The sequence below is a fragment of the Siphateles boraxobius genome, unplaced genomic scaffold, assembly GCF_051911475.1.
Source record: "Siphateles boraxobius isolate OS27281-9 unplaced genomic scaffold, OSU_SipBor_1 12, whole genome shotgun sequence".
NCBI lineage: Eukaryota > Metazoa > Chordata > Actinopteri > Cypriniformes > Leuciscidae > Siphateles > Siphateles boraxobius.
In genome coordinates, this window is record NW_027508722.1 from 14,962,849 (window position 1) to 14,978,821 (window position 15,973).

The following is a 15,973-nucleotide window of genomic DNA, read 5'->3' on the forward strand; positions in this document are numbered from 1 at the left end:
ATACACAAATTAATAATAAAGAGCCGGTTGAAAAGGCGGCGCGAACGGTCGTGTAATCAGTAGCTCCCGATAGTCAATCAGATTTATCCCCTGAAATTCAAATACTAAACTTGTATTCTGGTTAAAAAATGAGTGGGGGTAGAAGAATGAAAAGTCGGAAAACTTCTAGTAATCAAGCTAAAGGGAATGAACAAAATATAATCGAGGACGCAGGCACTTCACCAGAAAGGGATGGCGATGCGGGGGAAGCTAAGCTAACAGGCGAAGATGAACAGCCTGTGGCCTACGTTGGACTTGAAACTATTAGCAGGCAAATCAGTGATTTGAAAAACGAAATGAAGTCTGACCTGAGATCATTTAAAGAAGAATTCAAGAATAACATGAAACAGGAATTCGCCCAATTTAAACAAGAAATACATAAACTCTCAACATACACCAACGAAATTCAAAAACAGCAAGGCAGACTTACCGAGGCTGAAAAACGCATCGAACACCTGGAAACATGGTCTATCGAAGCGAACGCTGCTCTGCTGAAAACACTTCGAAAGAACAGAGAAATACAAGAGAAGCTGACTGACCTCGAATCAAGATCACGTAGAAATAACACTCGAATCTATGGAATCCCTGAGGGCGCGGAGGATGACAGTTCTGTCTCCCAATTTGTGGAGGGGCTTCTCAAGAAGGAGTTAGGACCTGACATTGATCTTCAAATCCAGCGCGCACATCGAGCCTTGCTCCAAAAGCCGAATCCAAACTTGCCTCCAAGATCTATCATTGTTAACTTCCTCCAGTTCGCGGTTAAAGAGACTGTTTTGAAACTGGCCTGGCAAAAGCGGATACAGGTGCTGGGTCGTCCCATATCGTTCGACCACGACTACGCGACAGAAATAATGCAAAAACGTAAAGCATACAGTGGGATAAAGAAAGTGCTGAAAGAAGAGAAGTTACGGTTTCAGACACCCTTCACGAAAATTCGCATTCATTGGAGTGACGGGACACGGACGTATAATACCCCCGAGGAAGCGGAACAAGATATGATGGGCCGCGGGATCATCAGGAGGTCAGCAGTGAATAGCGACGGTGGAAGCGTGGCGAATCCCGGAGCCGATCCCCTCGAAGAACGGCTACAACATTGTATGACTTGGCAAGGCGTTGGCAACAAAGACCCGGAAAGGTATCTACGAGTTCGGCAAAAACTTCAGGAATTCCAACGCATGCCGCCAAAATAGTAGAGGAAATGAGAAGGGTCAAGCACCTTTAGAGATATTTATAATAATAATAATTCAGGGTGTTCCCTTTTATTCTACACAGACATTGAATCAGTATTATTTGACTATCAAGGAGGAACGCAACAATATACTTCACTCGTTTCTTTTCTTTTCGTTGGACTTACAACTTTGGTGAGTAGCATATTTTTTGTACAGTAAGTGAGACGCTGCTTCACACGTCTGCAGGCCCCTCCTTCAAGGCCAGCCCCGCATACTTCCAACGGGACTTGTCGGGTGCACAAGTACACCCTCCTTCTGCTGTTTCTTTTCTCTTATCGCTGTTATTGTTATTCTTTTCTTTTATCAGTTTGGGAAGTCCGTTCGAAGTGCACTAACGTTTAAATGTTTTTTACTATGTTCAGAAGTACACATTTTTCTGGTCATGTTCTTAGTGGGGTATCATATTGTTTATTCATTCAGTTTCATCCTAATTTTCGAATGAAGATTGTATCACAAAATATAAATGGATTATGCAATCCAGTTAAAAGGGAAAAGGTTTTAGCTCAAATTAAAAAAGAAAAATCACAGGTGATATTCTTGCAGGAGACGCATCTTTCGCAGCAAGAACATGAAAAATTAAAGAAATTTGGTTTTAGAAACACATTTATAGCTCCTTTAAAAAGGGTCATAGGAGAGGTGTGGCAATTCTAATACCTAACTCAGTCTGCTTTGAATTCTGCAAGGAAATTAGTGACAAAGAAGGAAGATATATTTTAGTAAGGGGCAAAATTGAGAATAAAATGGTCACATTGGTCAACGTATATGCCACTCCTGACTGCGGTAAAAGTTTTTTTAAGTCCCTTTTCAATGTAGTAGCTCAAGAGACAGAGGGAGTTCTGGTTTAAGGAGGTGATTTTAATGTGGTAATAAACTCAAGATTGGATACCACCAGCCACTCTAATAGGAAAAGACAGATTTCGAAGTGTGTTAGGAACCTTTTGGAAGATCTCGGTTTAATTGACGCATGGAGAGATATTCACTCTTTAACCAGAGATTATACCCACTTTTCAGCACCACACAAAGTCCACTCACGAATTGATTATTTCTTAATAAGTAAAGAGGATCGTCACAAAGTGAAAGAATGTGAAATTGGTGTTGCTGACTTATCAGATCATAATGTTATTCAATTAAAAATAGATTTGAACACTCGAAAAAAGAACACATTATGGAGGCTTAACGTAGGAATACTAAATAATTAAGAAATTGTGAAGCAAATAAAAAATTACATGAAGCTATATATAGATGGGAATGATACAGGGGAACTTAACCCCATTATTGTATGGGATGCTGCTAAGGCAGTTACAAGGGGGGAGGTGATTGCCATGACTGCTGCTTTCAAAAAAGCTAAATTAGCAACATATGATAATCTAGTCAAAGAATTGCGAGTTTTGGAGCATAAACAAGAGTAATCGGGACTCAAAGATGCTCAAACAAATGAAAGAAATAAGGGGACAGATAAATGGCATTTTGAAAAGTGAGCTGGAGAAAAAGTTGAGATGTGTTAAGCAGTCTTATTATGAATCTGGTCCTAAAAGCACAAAGATGTTAGCTCGTCGATTAAAGAAACAACAGGCATTAAATACAGTCTATAAAATTCAGGATCCTACGACAAAACAGTTAGTATATGAACCAGAAAAGATTGAAATTATTTTTGAGAATTACTTCAAATCATTATATTCCCAACCCCCAGCTGCAAATATAGGAAGAATGAAAACATTTCTAAACACCCTAGATCTACCCACGATTGGTTCAACTCAGAACAAATTTTTCACTACACCAATCACAATGGAAGAAGTAGAGAGAGCGATAAGTAGGCTAAAAAACAATAAATCCCCAGGAAGTGACGGCTTCCCATCTGAATGGTACAAGATGTTTAGGGAAGAATTGAAACCAATCTTACTAAGATCATTTAATCAGACCCTGAAAGAAGGGAGACTCCCCCCATCATGGAGGGAGGCTATCATAACAATAATCCCGAAAGAAGGTAAAAATAAAGAACATTGTGATTCGTATAGACCAATCGCTATTTTGAATGTGGACTATAAACTATTTACCTCGATTATCTGTAAAAGGTTTGAAACTTTTTTACCTGATCTAATTGATGAGGATCAAACTGGTTTTATTAAGAGCCGGCAAACACATGATAACATTAAGAGAACATTACATGTTACAGAGAATATTAAAGAGAACCATGAATGTGCCGTTATTAGGGCTGGGTACCGAGTTAGGTACCGACCGAATTGCCTCGATACTACCGAGTATCGAAACATGTCTTGTTTTTCGGTAACAAGTTTCGGTACCTAAGTGGTTAATCTCGTCAACGTCAGTGAAACAATAAACATGCAGCATGATTGGCTGTGGCGGAAAAACACTAGTTTACGCGACTGCCCAGAGACGTGCCTCGTCGCACGTGAGGCTGTAGTGTGTGTGTGTGTGTGTGTGTGTGTGTGTGTGTAAGCGCAAGCGTCCAACCCAGATAGATAGAAAATATGTGGAAATGATCAAAAGTGTACCTATGTACCCGACTCGATGCCATAAGCACACGATGCAATATTTTCGACAAGATAATTGCCGCCAAGACCGGTAACACGGTAAATCTGCATTTAAAAGCGCACAGAATACACTCGAGAGTAGAAAGTTTATCCCCCTTCGACTACAAGAACTGGAGTGGGTCACATATAAACCAAAACTCAGCGTATAGGATACTTGCCTCACAGACATGAGAAATAGTTCTATATATGTTCAAGATATGTCTACTTTTAAACGAAACAATTAGAAATATAGTTTGATTACCTAATCCATATAGGCGCGCGCGCATTCACTACTGCAGGTATGATGAGTCAGCATCGCAAATACGCAATAATCATCTTTGCAGCCAACACGTTTAGTAAACACTTGTTCATTAATAAACAATTAAAATATCTCCTTGCTATCGTTTCCCGACACATCCATAATCATTAGGCTACTTTTGCCAGTGCTTTGCGCAAGCTTCACGTGTGCTGAGCGTGAGGCATATATCCCGCACCCCAGTAGCCTATATTTAATTCAATTCACATTTATTTGTATAGCATTTTTCACAATACATATCGTTTCAAAGGAGCTTTACAGAAAATGCATGTGTCTAAATTACAATTTAGAGTGATCTGTTATTAGGGGTGACTGTGTGTAATGCATTTCAATTAATTTTCATTCAGTTTAGTTTCGGTATCGAAAATTTTGTTACGATACCCAGCCCTAGCCGTTATTCCGAGTCTTGACGCAGAAAAAGCATTTGATAGTGTCAATTGGGCCTTTCTGTACCAGGTGCTTGAAAGATTTGGATTTAATGAAAATTCAGTACAGTGTATTAGAACAATTTATTCAGAACCAACAGCCAGAATCAAAGTTAATGGTCATTTGTCAGCCACTTTCAATCTAAGTAGGGGTACAAGACAGGGCTGCTGTTTGAGCCCCTCTCTTTTTGCTCTTTATATTGAGCCTTTGGCACAAGCAGTAAGGCAAAGTGAGGAATTGGGTAGGATAAGAATTGGAGATGGCCATCATGTAATTGGGTTGTTTGCTGATGATGTCATTATTTATCTTAAGGAGCCTGAAACTGCTCTCCCATTACTTATGAACATACTGGAAGATTATGGGAAACTATCTGGATATAAATTAAATGTCTCAAAAAGTCAGGTTCTATCATTTAATTGTTCCCCATCACAACTAATTAGACAAAAATATAACCTAAAATGGGATGCAAAGCACATCAAGTACTTGGGGGTAATTCTAACAAAAGAATATTCAGAACTCTATTGTAAGAATTATAATATTATTAACAAGGACATCCAAAGAGACATTGAGAGATGGTCGACTCTACCTATGGAATTCAGCTCGCGAATAGAGGACGTGAAAATGAATGTTGTCCCGAGATTGTTGTATCTTTTCCAAGCTTTACCAGCTTGCAAACCAGAGTTTACCTATACAGTCCCTTTTAGGTGATAAAGAAAAATTGTTGGCATCAAAAAAGAATCTAGATCAAATATCAGTCACTACACTTGAGGTATGGTTTAAATTAGTTGAGCAGTATAACCTAAAAAATCAGATAAAATTGTTAAGATGGGTGGCATTTGATCAAAATTTTAAACCAGGGCACCTTGATGTAGGATTCAGGAGATGGGTAACTAAAGGTTTGACTGCTTTGTGCATCTTTGTTACACATGGAAAATGTAAAAGTTTTGCTGAATTAAAAGAAAATAATGGTTTGGAAAAAAAAGATTTTTATCGGTATTTACAAATACGGGACTATTTTGAAAGGGAGTTTAAAAAAATGGGTAGTACGGAGCCGAATACACTGGTAGAGTTGATAGTTGATTCCTATACAAAGAATAATCCCAGAATAATCTCTTCTCTCTATCGGGCCATGATGGAGAATAGAAAAAACACATCTAGCTATATTAAGCAGAAATTGCAAAGAGAATTAGAGGAAGAAATTCCAAATGAAGAATGGTATTTTGCTTGCAAGACACAACAAACGATTACCTATTCACAGAGATGGAAAGAGTTTGCATGGAAAAGTTTAGTGCGTTATTTCATTACCCCCAAAATTAAAAGTAAACTATTATCTACACCACAATTATGCTGGAGGATATGTGGAGTTGCCCAAAAATATTACCTTTCTGGAACATGGTTTTGATGGAGATCCAAAAGATTTTAGGTTATAAAATACCAAGAAATTTCAATACATTATATCTAGGAAATAACACACACTCAGTGTTGAGAGGAGATATATATCTTGTTAATATATTAAGTGTAGCATGTAAGAAGAGTATTACAAGGCATTGGTATAAGCCGGAGACCCCCTTACTTGGAGAATGGATAGAAATTGTTAAATAAATATTTAATATGGAAGAAATGACTTTTATTTTGAGACTTAAAAGGGACTTATTTCTAAAATATTGGAAGAAATGGATTGAGTACTGGAATGTAAACAATCAATGATTATATGTAAAACTATAGTTGCTCCAGAACTGAATGTATACCCCCTGTTCTATTGTTTGCTTCTTTTTTATTTTCTTTCCCTTCCTCCCCTGTCTTTCTAAATGTTAAAAGCTTGAAAAATGTTCAATAAAAACAGTTTAAAAAAAACAAACAAAAAAAACATTAATAATAAAGAGTCTAGGACTTATGACTTGAAATTGTTGCTGTATACCACGATCAAAAACAGCTTATACAAAAAAAGAAAATGAACATCTGCAGTTAAAATGTAGCTTTTTGTGACAGGCATTGCACTGATACACACTGTGACTGTGGAGGGCAGTACAGTAAACCTACGTATAACGTACATATAAAAGATCTGCTTACAGCATATTGATGTGAATTGAAAAACAATACAGAAAAAATATGCCAAAACTTCTGATATTATGCCAATTTTCCATATGCTAGCTTTTAACGAAGAGAGTGCTGTTCAGATTTCGCACTCAGCCATCATGCGTCTGTTATGCGCACGCCACAGACTGTCCGGGAGCTGCACTTCCGTGCTTCAGAGTTACGCCTTTTGCGTTCAGTCAATATCACGTTATTAGAATTTTTTTATTTTTTTTGCGAAAACCGATTTTTGACATTTGTGAATCGATTCAGAATCGTCCGCATCGTGATGCATCTAAGAATCTAATCCCCCCCCCCCACCATCGACCACTACTGTGTTTTTAATATCGGCAGCAAAATTTCTGTACATTCAATATTATCCATAGTAAACATTTATTAAGACAATATGATTTTTGTGAAAGGTTAACACTCACATCCACTCCCAAATCCAGCAGATATTTCACTACACTGATCATCCCGCTGGACGCCGCAGCGTGGAGGGGTGTGTAAGCTTTCTTATCCTTACACGTCACCTCAGCGCCGTGCGACACCAGCAGTTTCACCACCTCCATGTGACCTGAGATACAGAAAAAATTTATAGTTGAGGATTTGAATGGGTTTTCGATTTATAGATCCCACATATGGTTGTGAAAAGGACTGGAAAACAAACATTGCTCTGTCTCACCCATATATGCCGCCCAGTGGATCGCCCTTCTGTCCTTCTTATCAAACGCATTTATATTTGCTCCCCTAGATAGCAGTAACCGCACCATCTGAAAAAAGAAAAACATGCATACTTTACACAGGGAGGACATTAATTAAACAATACATCTGCAGTGTAAAAAAAACCCTCAATTTATATAATGTCTCAATTATACCTCAAGCTCTTAATGAATTCTGAACCATCATTTCAACAAACCCACACATATGCAAATGCTTCTTCACTGACCTCCAGGTGGCCACTGAAGGCAGCGTGGTGCAGAGCGGTTCGTCCAGCCCGATCGGATACATTAACGTTGCTAAGCAGCGGCACCAACGCCTCAGCGCAGCGAACCGCTTTGTTAGCAGCGGCCACATGTAGAGGGGTCTGCCAGTTCTTATCTCGAGCGTTTACATCAGCAGAGTGCTTCAACAAAACCTGCACTGCCTCCTGCAAGACACAAGGTTACATGAAGAGGCAGATCAATAATCTGAAACATTGCTTTTCTTTTTGCCATATTTTATACTGGTATTTTTGCACTGCAAAATGTCGAGAGCAAAAATAAAAACAAGAACAGTTGCTTTTATCGGCAAAAAACGAAGACTGGACGTGTGTCAAAATAAATCGTTTTGTATATTCTTCAATATTTAGTGTTTGAAGTTTCAGATATCTTACAGCAATGCTTAGCTCACTTATATCTTTGTTCTACTGTTTTTATTTATTTATTTACAATAGTAATTTCTCTTATTGTATTACCGTTTACTTTGATAATTACTAGAGTCAATTATTTAATTAATCAAATGTAGGCTATATTTGATTGTTTTTAATATAATTTGTAAACGTTAACTAATTTAACTTTTTAAATAAAATGTTTTGTTAGTTTCAAAATCCGTTTTTGCTGTGATGCCAAAATTTATATAAGAATTTTCTTATTCACCAGTTATTTTAGTATACCATTTTAGTTTTTATTAATATTTTGATATTTGATAGTTTTTATATTTATTTTTCCGTTTTAATTTTAAAGTTTTATTAATATAGTTGAGTGGTTTTTACTTATGTCTATATTTTTTTTCTTCTGAACTTCACCTTTAGTTATTTCAGTACATCAAGTTAAACTAAATGAAAATGAAAAAAGTTGCCTTTGCTAGCTGAAATAAGAAGTTTTGTAATATTTTTTCACTTGCCGTTTATTTTATTTTACACAACAAAAATGTTTTGAAACAGTTTTAGTTTCAGTTAACTATAATAACCCTGGTATGCACCACTGATACTTTGGTATTGTGACAATCCTACTCTTCAGGAAGTAGAGTTTAAGCAAATTCCACAGGATCCAAGCGCCAGTCTACATGTATAGTAGGGCTGGGCGATATGGCCTAAAAAAAAAATCCAATTTACGATTTAAATCGATTTTTTTTCTCTCCCTACTTAAAATCAATCTGCAGATGACAAATAAATTGTTCAAAACAAGTTTTAACTTTATTTTGTTTTAATATTCCCTTATGGGATTTGATCTGGATTTAATTACAATCAGAAACAACAAGCCAAAAAGACAAGAGGACAGTGCCCTGTCTTTGAAAACATTGAAAATGTAACAAAATAAAATGGGTGGATTGGAATTGGGGATGTGTAAAAAAACTAAAAACTTGCATCACAATAAGTGTGTTGTGATTGTCAAATTATTTGGTAACTAAACAATTTTATTAAGTTAATTAAGCACAATGACTGGTATGCTAGTGTTTTATTAAGTTAATTAAGCACAATGACTGGTATGCTAGTGTTTTATTAAGTTAATTAAGCACAATGACTGGTATGCTAGTGTTTTTATTATTGCTTAACACAAATTTCACAATTTCAATTCAATTCTTGTGAATTGATTCTGATCTTGATTCAATATAAATTCGTTTGGATAAATATTAGGTATGGTAGATACGTTAATGTGTTGTTAATTGTTCTAAAAAAAAAAAATTCACCTAATGCTGTAAACAGAGAGCCCTGTCAGCTGGTATTATTAAAGGTTAAAACTAACTCAAATTAAATATAATGCGTTTTTTATAATAACAACGTTATACTATTTTAATGATATAGGTAAAAATACAATGAATGTGTAATATAGTTATCATATTTAGCAAAATACTCCTCTCTATAGCAATTATTTTAAGTCCACATGCGTGCTATGGGTCATTAAAAGGGATTCCTGAGGTAAATGTAGCGTTACGTGGCATATGTTGTTCTCCAGCTGTTTTATGGACATCTTTCCGCGGTTGAAAAACACTGATCGATCGATTTTATTACATCTCGGTAAGTTGGTAGTAAAGAGTAACAGATGATCCGTTCACGTGCCGCTTGAACTGAGATCTGCCAGCGTTCTCTCACGTCACATTTACAAGTGCCAAAACGGTGTTTATTGTTTGAATTTCGTAATAAAATTGACATAATCTGAGAGCTGAGAATCTGTTTCATATCAATAGTAACCTGCTCTGTCTTGTCTGTCGGTGTCAGTGTCCTCTTTGCTTCGCGATTTTTCTCTGCATGAGAAAAGGGATGTGTGGCATGAGAGCGTGTAAAAAGTGACAAAATTGCGTCTCTCACAGTGAACTCGTGAGAGTTGGCGGCCCTGCAGATTCAGCTTGTAAATGTTTTCGGCAGGTGTGCTTCTGCTGCCGCGGTCTTGCTCATTTGCCATGTTGTTTGTGTATCTCTATCATGGCAAGCGCTGAGCCCGGTCGGAACTACGGGAACCCAGAGGGGAGCGTCGGCGGTTGTTAAAGAGAAAACCGATTTTCATTCAAAAAAATCGGCGTAAACTACACATTCGAGTTAATCGATAAAATCGATTTATCGCACAGCCCTAATATATAGGTTGTCGAATGGCTCTGTGCTTGTAGTACCTCACTGCAGGATGCCACTGCGCGGTGAAGAGGAGTCAGCCATTTGTTGTCTTTGGCATTCACCCTCGCCCCTGCATCACAAAAAAACATTGAAACATCAAGAGATTCATGAATAACAGTATAACAATACATCAAAGCTACATCTGATCTGAAGACACCTGGAATCAAAGAGAGAAGATACTAGAAGCTTCATGAAATGTATTTTATCATGATGAATATTTCAGGTGCATTTACCTGATAAAATTAAGAGCTCTATAATTTCAGCATCTCCTAAGTAAGCAGCTGCGTGCAGTGGTGTTCTTTTCTCATTGTCCTGAAAGAAATAAAGAGACTTCTTATTCACAATTGAGTCAATTCAAAAAAATGTGGTGGTTCAATTAAGCAATCTGGTCATGAATTTTTTTTTAACAGGTTAAAATCTTACTTGTACATTCACATCCTCTTTTTTGAAAATGAGAGAGCGTACTTCATCCGGATCAACATTGAAAATAGCTTTTAGCAGGGCAGGCTGAAAGACAGAGAGAATAAACATGGTTGCATCTCTTCCCCAAAGACTTCCAACAGCAAACCGAAGCAACAACACCTTGAGCTAGTGTTGTCATGAGACTGCATGTGTATTGCTTATGTAAGTGCATCCTCAAGGGCCAGAATGATTCTAAATAAAACCAGCCTCTGCCTCCTTGAGCTGCAGTGCAAATTGACACTAATGGGTGATTCTTCAATCAGTCAATTTTCTTTCCCTAAAGAAAACATGCTTTCATTCAAGCTTTAAAGTAGACAAACATTCAAGCTTTAAAGGATAGATTATTATAGTGTTAAACATTGTCTCTAATTAATATTTCATCATAGAATTTCCCAATTTGGAGCTTGTCCCCAATACAGACTTAACTTTGCCACTATAATACATATCTAAAATATATTTAAATTGTATACTATTTGATTAAATATGAATTTAAGTTGTTTGGAAAGAAGAATTTCCCTCATTTGTAGATACTTTGTAATTTCATTATAACAAAGAATTGCTGTACCCAACAATGATGTCATTACCTCTGCATTTCTCCTATTCTCTAGCTTGCCTCAATGCCTCCTAATCTCGTTGCCTAATAAACCTGGCGTTGTATATTACGATTATTGTTGGTTATTTTATGAGTTGCTATTATTTTTGTAATAAGGATCTCAAAATTATATAGAAATTTGGATTTAGATTCATCGGCCAATTTATCGGTCGTCGGCTTTGGAATATAAAGAATTATTGGTATCGGCCAAAACTTTCATATCGGTGCATCTCTAATAAATGTAAATTTGGTTGACAAAAATCAGAGATACATCTCTGCCAGAACCACAGAGCGACATTGAAAACCAGAAATGTAATTAATTGTACTACTTTTTAAACCATGACTTGAGAGTAGCTCTGCTTTATTAGGTGTCAATAACAAACAGTCAGCATCTAAAAATTATAATTACATTAATAACTTCAAAAACTGGGATCAAAAACTGCCATCACACACACAATATTTAAAATCCAGCCCTCCACAAACTGAACCAAAATCAACTTGAAGGTTAATCAAAACCACGATCAGATCCTTAAAGAAATGTGGTACATTTTAACATGGATGAAACAGTTTGAAGAATCTTAATTTTTTAGGATTAAGCAGTCAAACATCCCCCTAATTGGGGGGGTGGGGGCACACCATAATATTATTTAAATGGGATTAAACAACAGCATTGAATACCAACCAGCGAGAAACCTCATAGTGATAAATTCAAACATATTCTTCATTAATTGAAAGATGGATGCAAAATATGATGGTCTCTCCACTAGTGTGGAGAGAGCAGATGGTGCAGACAAGGCAAATCTGCTGCAAATCAGCATGACTGTTGATGCTGGACACCACTGTTCCTCCCAGCAGCGAGGCTTGTGCTACTGGTTTATCGAGGAACAACGATGGCTAATTTTGTGTTTATCAATCAATAAATATTTAGCCAGATTTAACAAACAAACAAATCAAAAACAATGTCAGTGATAGGAGCAGCCAAATACGCTGTGAAAAAGATGACACCTTGAGTGCTGACACCAGTTCTCCTTTGCAGAGACTCATTTCTATCTCCATCTCTGCCACATAGGCAACGTACACACTGTAAACTGCAGGAGTGAGACGCCTAAATTATCGTTCTGTGTGTGTATGGAACGCGACTCGCTCATGAAACTGCGATGATTGACACCGTATAGTGTCTCGCCTGTTTAGCATCTGCTATTCTGACCAAAGCAATATTACAGTCACAAAAAAATGAAGTTTAACAATTTTAACTAAAGCACACTAGCACAGTCGACGGAAGTGTAGTGTTTTTCTTATGCTTGTTTAGAGCACGCTCTCGCAGGCTTGACTTGGCCATGTCCACTTATTAGGCTCTAAGCGTTTTGGGCTTGTTTTTAAGCTTTGCTCATAGAGCGATCGCGTTTATGGAGTTATTAAAGTGAGCAGGTGTGGGCCGTGATATTTTGGTATTATTTTTCAGCATAAAGCATTTCAATTTATTTCGTTTTTTTATGGGCTTTTTCTTGTTCTCTGTTTTCCTTAGCAAGATCTGGCAACATGAATGAGACAACCACTTTCACTGCACATTAAGAGAGAAAGATCTCTGATGCACATTAGGCTTCCTGCGATACTCTGTGTTACCGGTGTTAAGTCGCAAACTGATAACATCACTTGCCCGCCACGGCACTGAATTTAGCTGCAGTGTGTACGTGGCCATAAGTATTCCATACTTTATCTCTATGACATCACTTTCAAAAAAAAAACAAAAAAGGGGGGTTTAGAACAATGCAAGTGTCTTCCGCATCTCCTGCAGAGCACGCAGTGTGACTCATGGGAAATATGTGCACTATGCCCGAGTTACAGGAAGTGTTCCGTCACACATTCTTGAGAGTTGTGAAATGAGACGCAGAAAATTCTGATAACAGCCAAGTGTTAATTTGCCTCAGGTTTCACACCATGCACTACTTTTGAGGATAACAACATCAGCAAGTCATTTAAATGAACATTAATATGTTCTTTTTATGAGCAATATACAGGTTGAGAAGTTTCGTAAATCTGGGGTCATATTAGATAATATAATGGATGTGTATAAAAAAAGCATAAAAAAAAGATCTCTTTGTTTGACACATTTACATCAATCGACACAATATGTAGTACAAAAATCAACACAATATGTAGAGTTCATCTACCCAGATCTTCACTGGCTCAACTAAATCCAGTTAGTCTCAGTTCAGGTTGTCAGTGGAAGGACAGGCTCACACTGAGAGTCGTGAGAACATAACAAGAAAGCACTTGTGCTTGAAGAAAGCTTCGTCTGAAAAGCCTCCTTTGGTGGCTCTAAGCTGAGACAAGGCTCTATTTGTCACATGTGGCCTGTGCTCTACTGGATGCATACAGGGTTTTAAACTTCTATTCAAGCACTGCGATCGTGTTCTGTCTCCTTTAACCAGCTCCTCTAGTTAATGCCATCACCATGGAGATGTGCTCTTCGCTATCTCCACATCCTCTCCAACCTGCGAAACACATGTGCACATGTACAAACACTAACAACCTAATACTGAAATCTCCTCCTGTTCCTGGAGGTCGACAGGGAGAACATGGAACTAGTAATGCCAAGGTCATTGGTTCGACTCCCAGAGAACACCTGGAATACACTAAAGCGCATAAGCAGGGCTCAACAATAAGAAATGTCTGAAGGCCAGCTGAGGGAATTGTCACAGAAGTTTATTATATGCATGTGCTTTTTGGTATCGCCAATTTAAGCGTACAATCGATTTCAATCCATTCAGGTGCCAAGGAAAACTCAATTTGGTACACAAAACAGGTTCTCTTTTGTGTCTTATCACACTTGAACAGACAAAAACACATAAAATATTCAAAATGCAAGTCTTGGCGAGTATCTTTGTAAACAGTAGGCTATGTAATAAGTGAACAGTAACAGTGGAAAAAGAAATAAACAGTGGAAAAAGAAATCAAATCTGCTGTACCTAATGTTTGATCTTGATAACATTACGCAAAGCTAGTAGTTTTTGCTGTGGTTTCAAAATTGTGAAATGTCCATGGTATCAAAATGCTGGTGTTATAAACAACATTTTGTGACAGGAAAAGTGAAAATCTAAACCATCGGGCTGGTAGCAAAAATCCTTAATGTTGAGAACTGCTAAGCATCCATCAAGTACATATATAGAGTATACGAGTAGTGTAAACATTACTGTAATTCCTGGTTTTCTTCAGAATAACACAATCATCATGTAACATAATGATAGCGTTATTTCAATACATTAATGTAAAATCACTAAATGATCAAAACAAGAAAAGTGTAATGTAATAGTGTAAAAATAGATAGATATCCTGCAGGCAAAGTAATGTGACAGGTGAAATCTATGACGTCAGTAATTAAATAAAGCCTCTTTGGCATTCTCATCTCGCTACAAAGGTAAAAATGTCCAAAATATTCAACATCTTGAATGTGCTTATACTAGTCACCTCTCATATTCAAAAGCCAATATGGTCACGTAACATACTAAGTGTAAAACCACTGCAAAACCCAAATCACCACATTTAAATTATTTTTATAACTGCTGTGCATGACTGGATTTTGTACATCATAAGGCGACCATACACCTGTCGTGCACCCTGCAAAGTTGTAAGCCAACGCAGAATGACGTTAAAGCTATCAATCTTTAAATGAATTTCAACTTATTATCAACCCTATAAATAAAGCTACATAATCAAACCACTATATAATCTCTGATAATCATTTTCATAGCCAGCAGTAACGTTAGTACAACGACATGTCAACCATCTAACGTTACCCTCATGAAACCAACTGTTGACTGAGCCTTAAGATAACAATTAAACCGAAGAGCGAATTATGAATTACATTTAATTGATTATTGAAGACATGAAGTGAATACTTCATCAGTCAAGATCCGTTAACTAATATCGTGGCTCGCGGACATTTAGCTTAGCAACTATTAGCCACATTACTACTGTACGAGATTACAAATACCTAAATACTACGTTTCGTGCTTATTCGCTTATAGCACTGTGTATCACTTCTTCATTCCCATTCTCGGTTTTAGTTAAATTACTTTGTACAGTCTAATCGTCTGTAAGGTTTCTGGGTAGTTCACTAGCGTGTTAGCACTTATTAGCCTAACGTTAACTCGGCTAGCTGTTTCACACATCACTCACCTGGTCTCTAATTTTGAGAACCACCATGTTTCGATGCTCTCTTTGGATCTCATGCAGGACTAAACGGATATTATTTACCACCACCACTTGAATGCTGATGTTTTATTGTCGGTAAATCCAGCGCTTCACGTAGGCCCGGGTTTCCTATGTGCCACTGATGACCAGGGGAGAAAACTCCATAACATTACCGCCACTGATGCCACATAAAGAACGGAGACGATGATTGGCTAGACAGTGGTTTGAGCGAGAGTAAGACGAACGATGATTGGTTAAAAGCAAGATGGGGAGTAGAGTGTGTGTGTGTGTGTGTGTGTGTGTGTGTGTGTGTGTGTGTGTGTGTGTGTGTGTGTGTGTGTGTGTGTGTGTGTGTGTGTGTGTGTGTGTGTGTGTGTGTGTGTGTGTGTGTGTGTGTGTGTGGGCGTTTATGTGCGCGCGCGCGCGTGTGTGTGTGTGTGTGTGCGTGTGTGTGTGTGTGTGTGTGTGTGTTTGTGTGTGTGTGTGTGTGCGTGAGTGCTACAGTTTATTTCAGAGAAGTAA

General features: G+C 37.5%; 1 protein-coding gene across 1 annotated transcript in view; it reads right to left on the reverse strand.

The window, feature by feature from the left end:
- Positions 1-15,651, reverse strand: part of ankrd28b (ankyrin repeat domain 28b) — a 31,405-nt gene extending 15,754 nt beyond the window's left edge. Inside the window, exons 1-7 of the mRNA XM_077209202.1 lie at positions 15,437-15,651; positions 10,627-10,710; positions 10,437-10,515; positions 10,203-10,273; positions 7,564-7,764; positions 7,300-7,387; positions 7,049-7,191 (exon numbers count right to left, since the gene is read on the reverse strand). Of these exons, the coding sequence (XP_077065317.1) occupies positions 7,049-7,191; positions 7,300-7,387; positions 7,564-7,764; positions 10,203-10,273; positions 10,437-10,515; positions 10,627-10,710; positions 15,437-15,463 (693 nt within the window). The 5' untranslated portion in view covers positions 15,464-15,651. The remainder of the gene's footprint in view (positions 1-7,048; positions 7,192-7,299; positions 7,388-7,563; positions 7,765-10,202; positions 10,274-10,436; positions 10,516-10,626; positions 10,711-15,436) is intronic.
- Between the last annotated feature and the right edge of the window lie 322 nt (positions 15,652-15,973).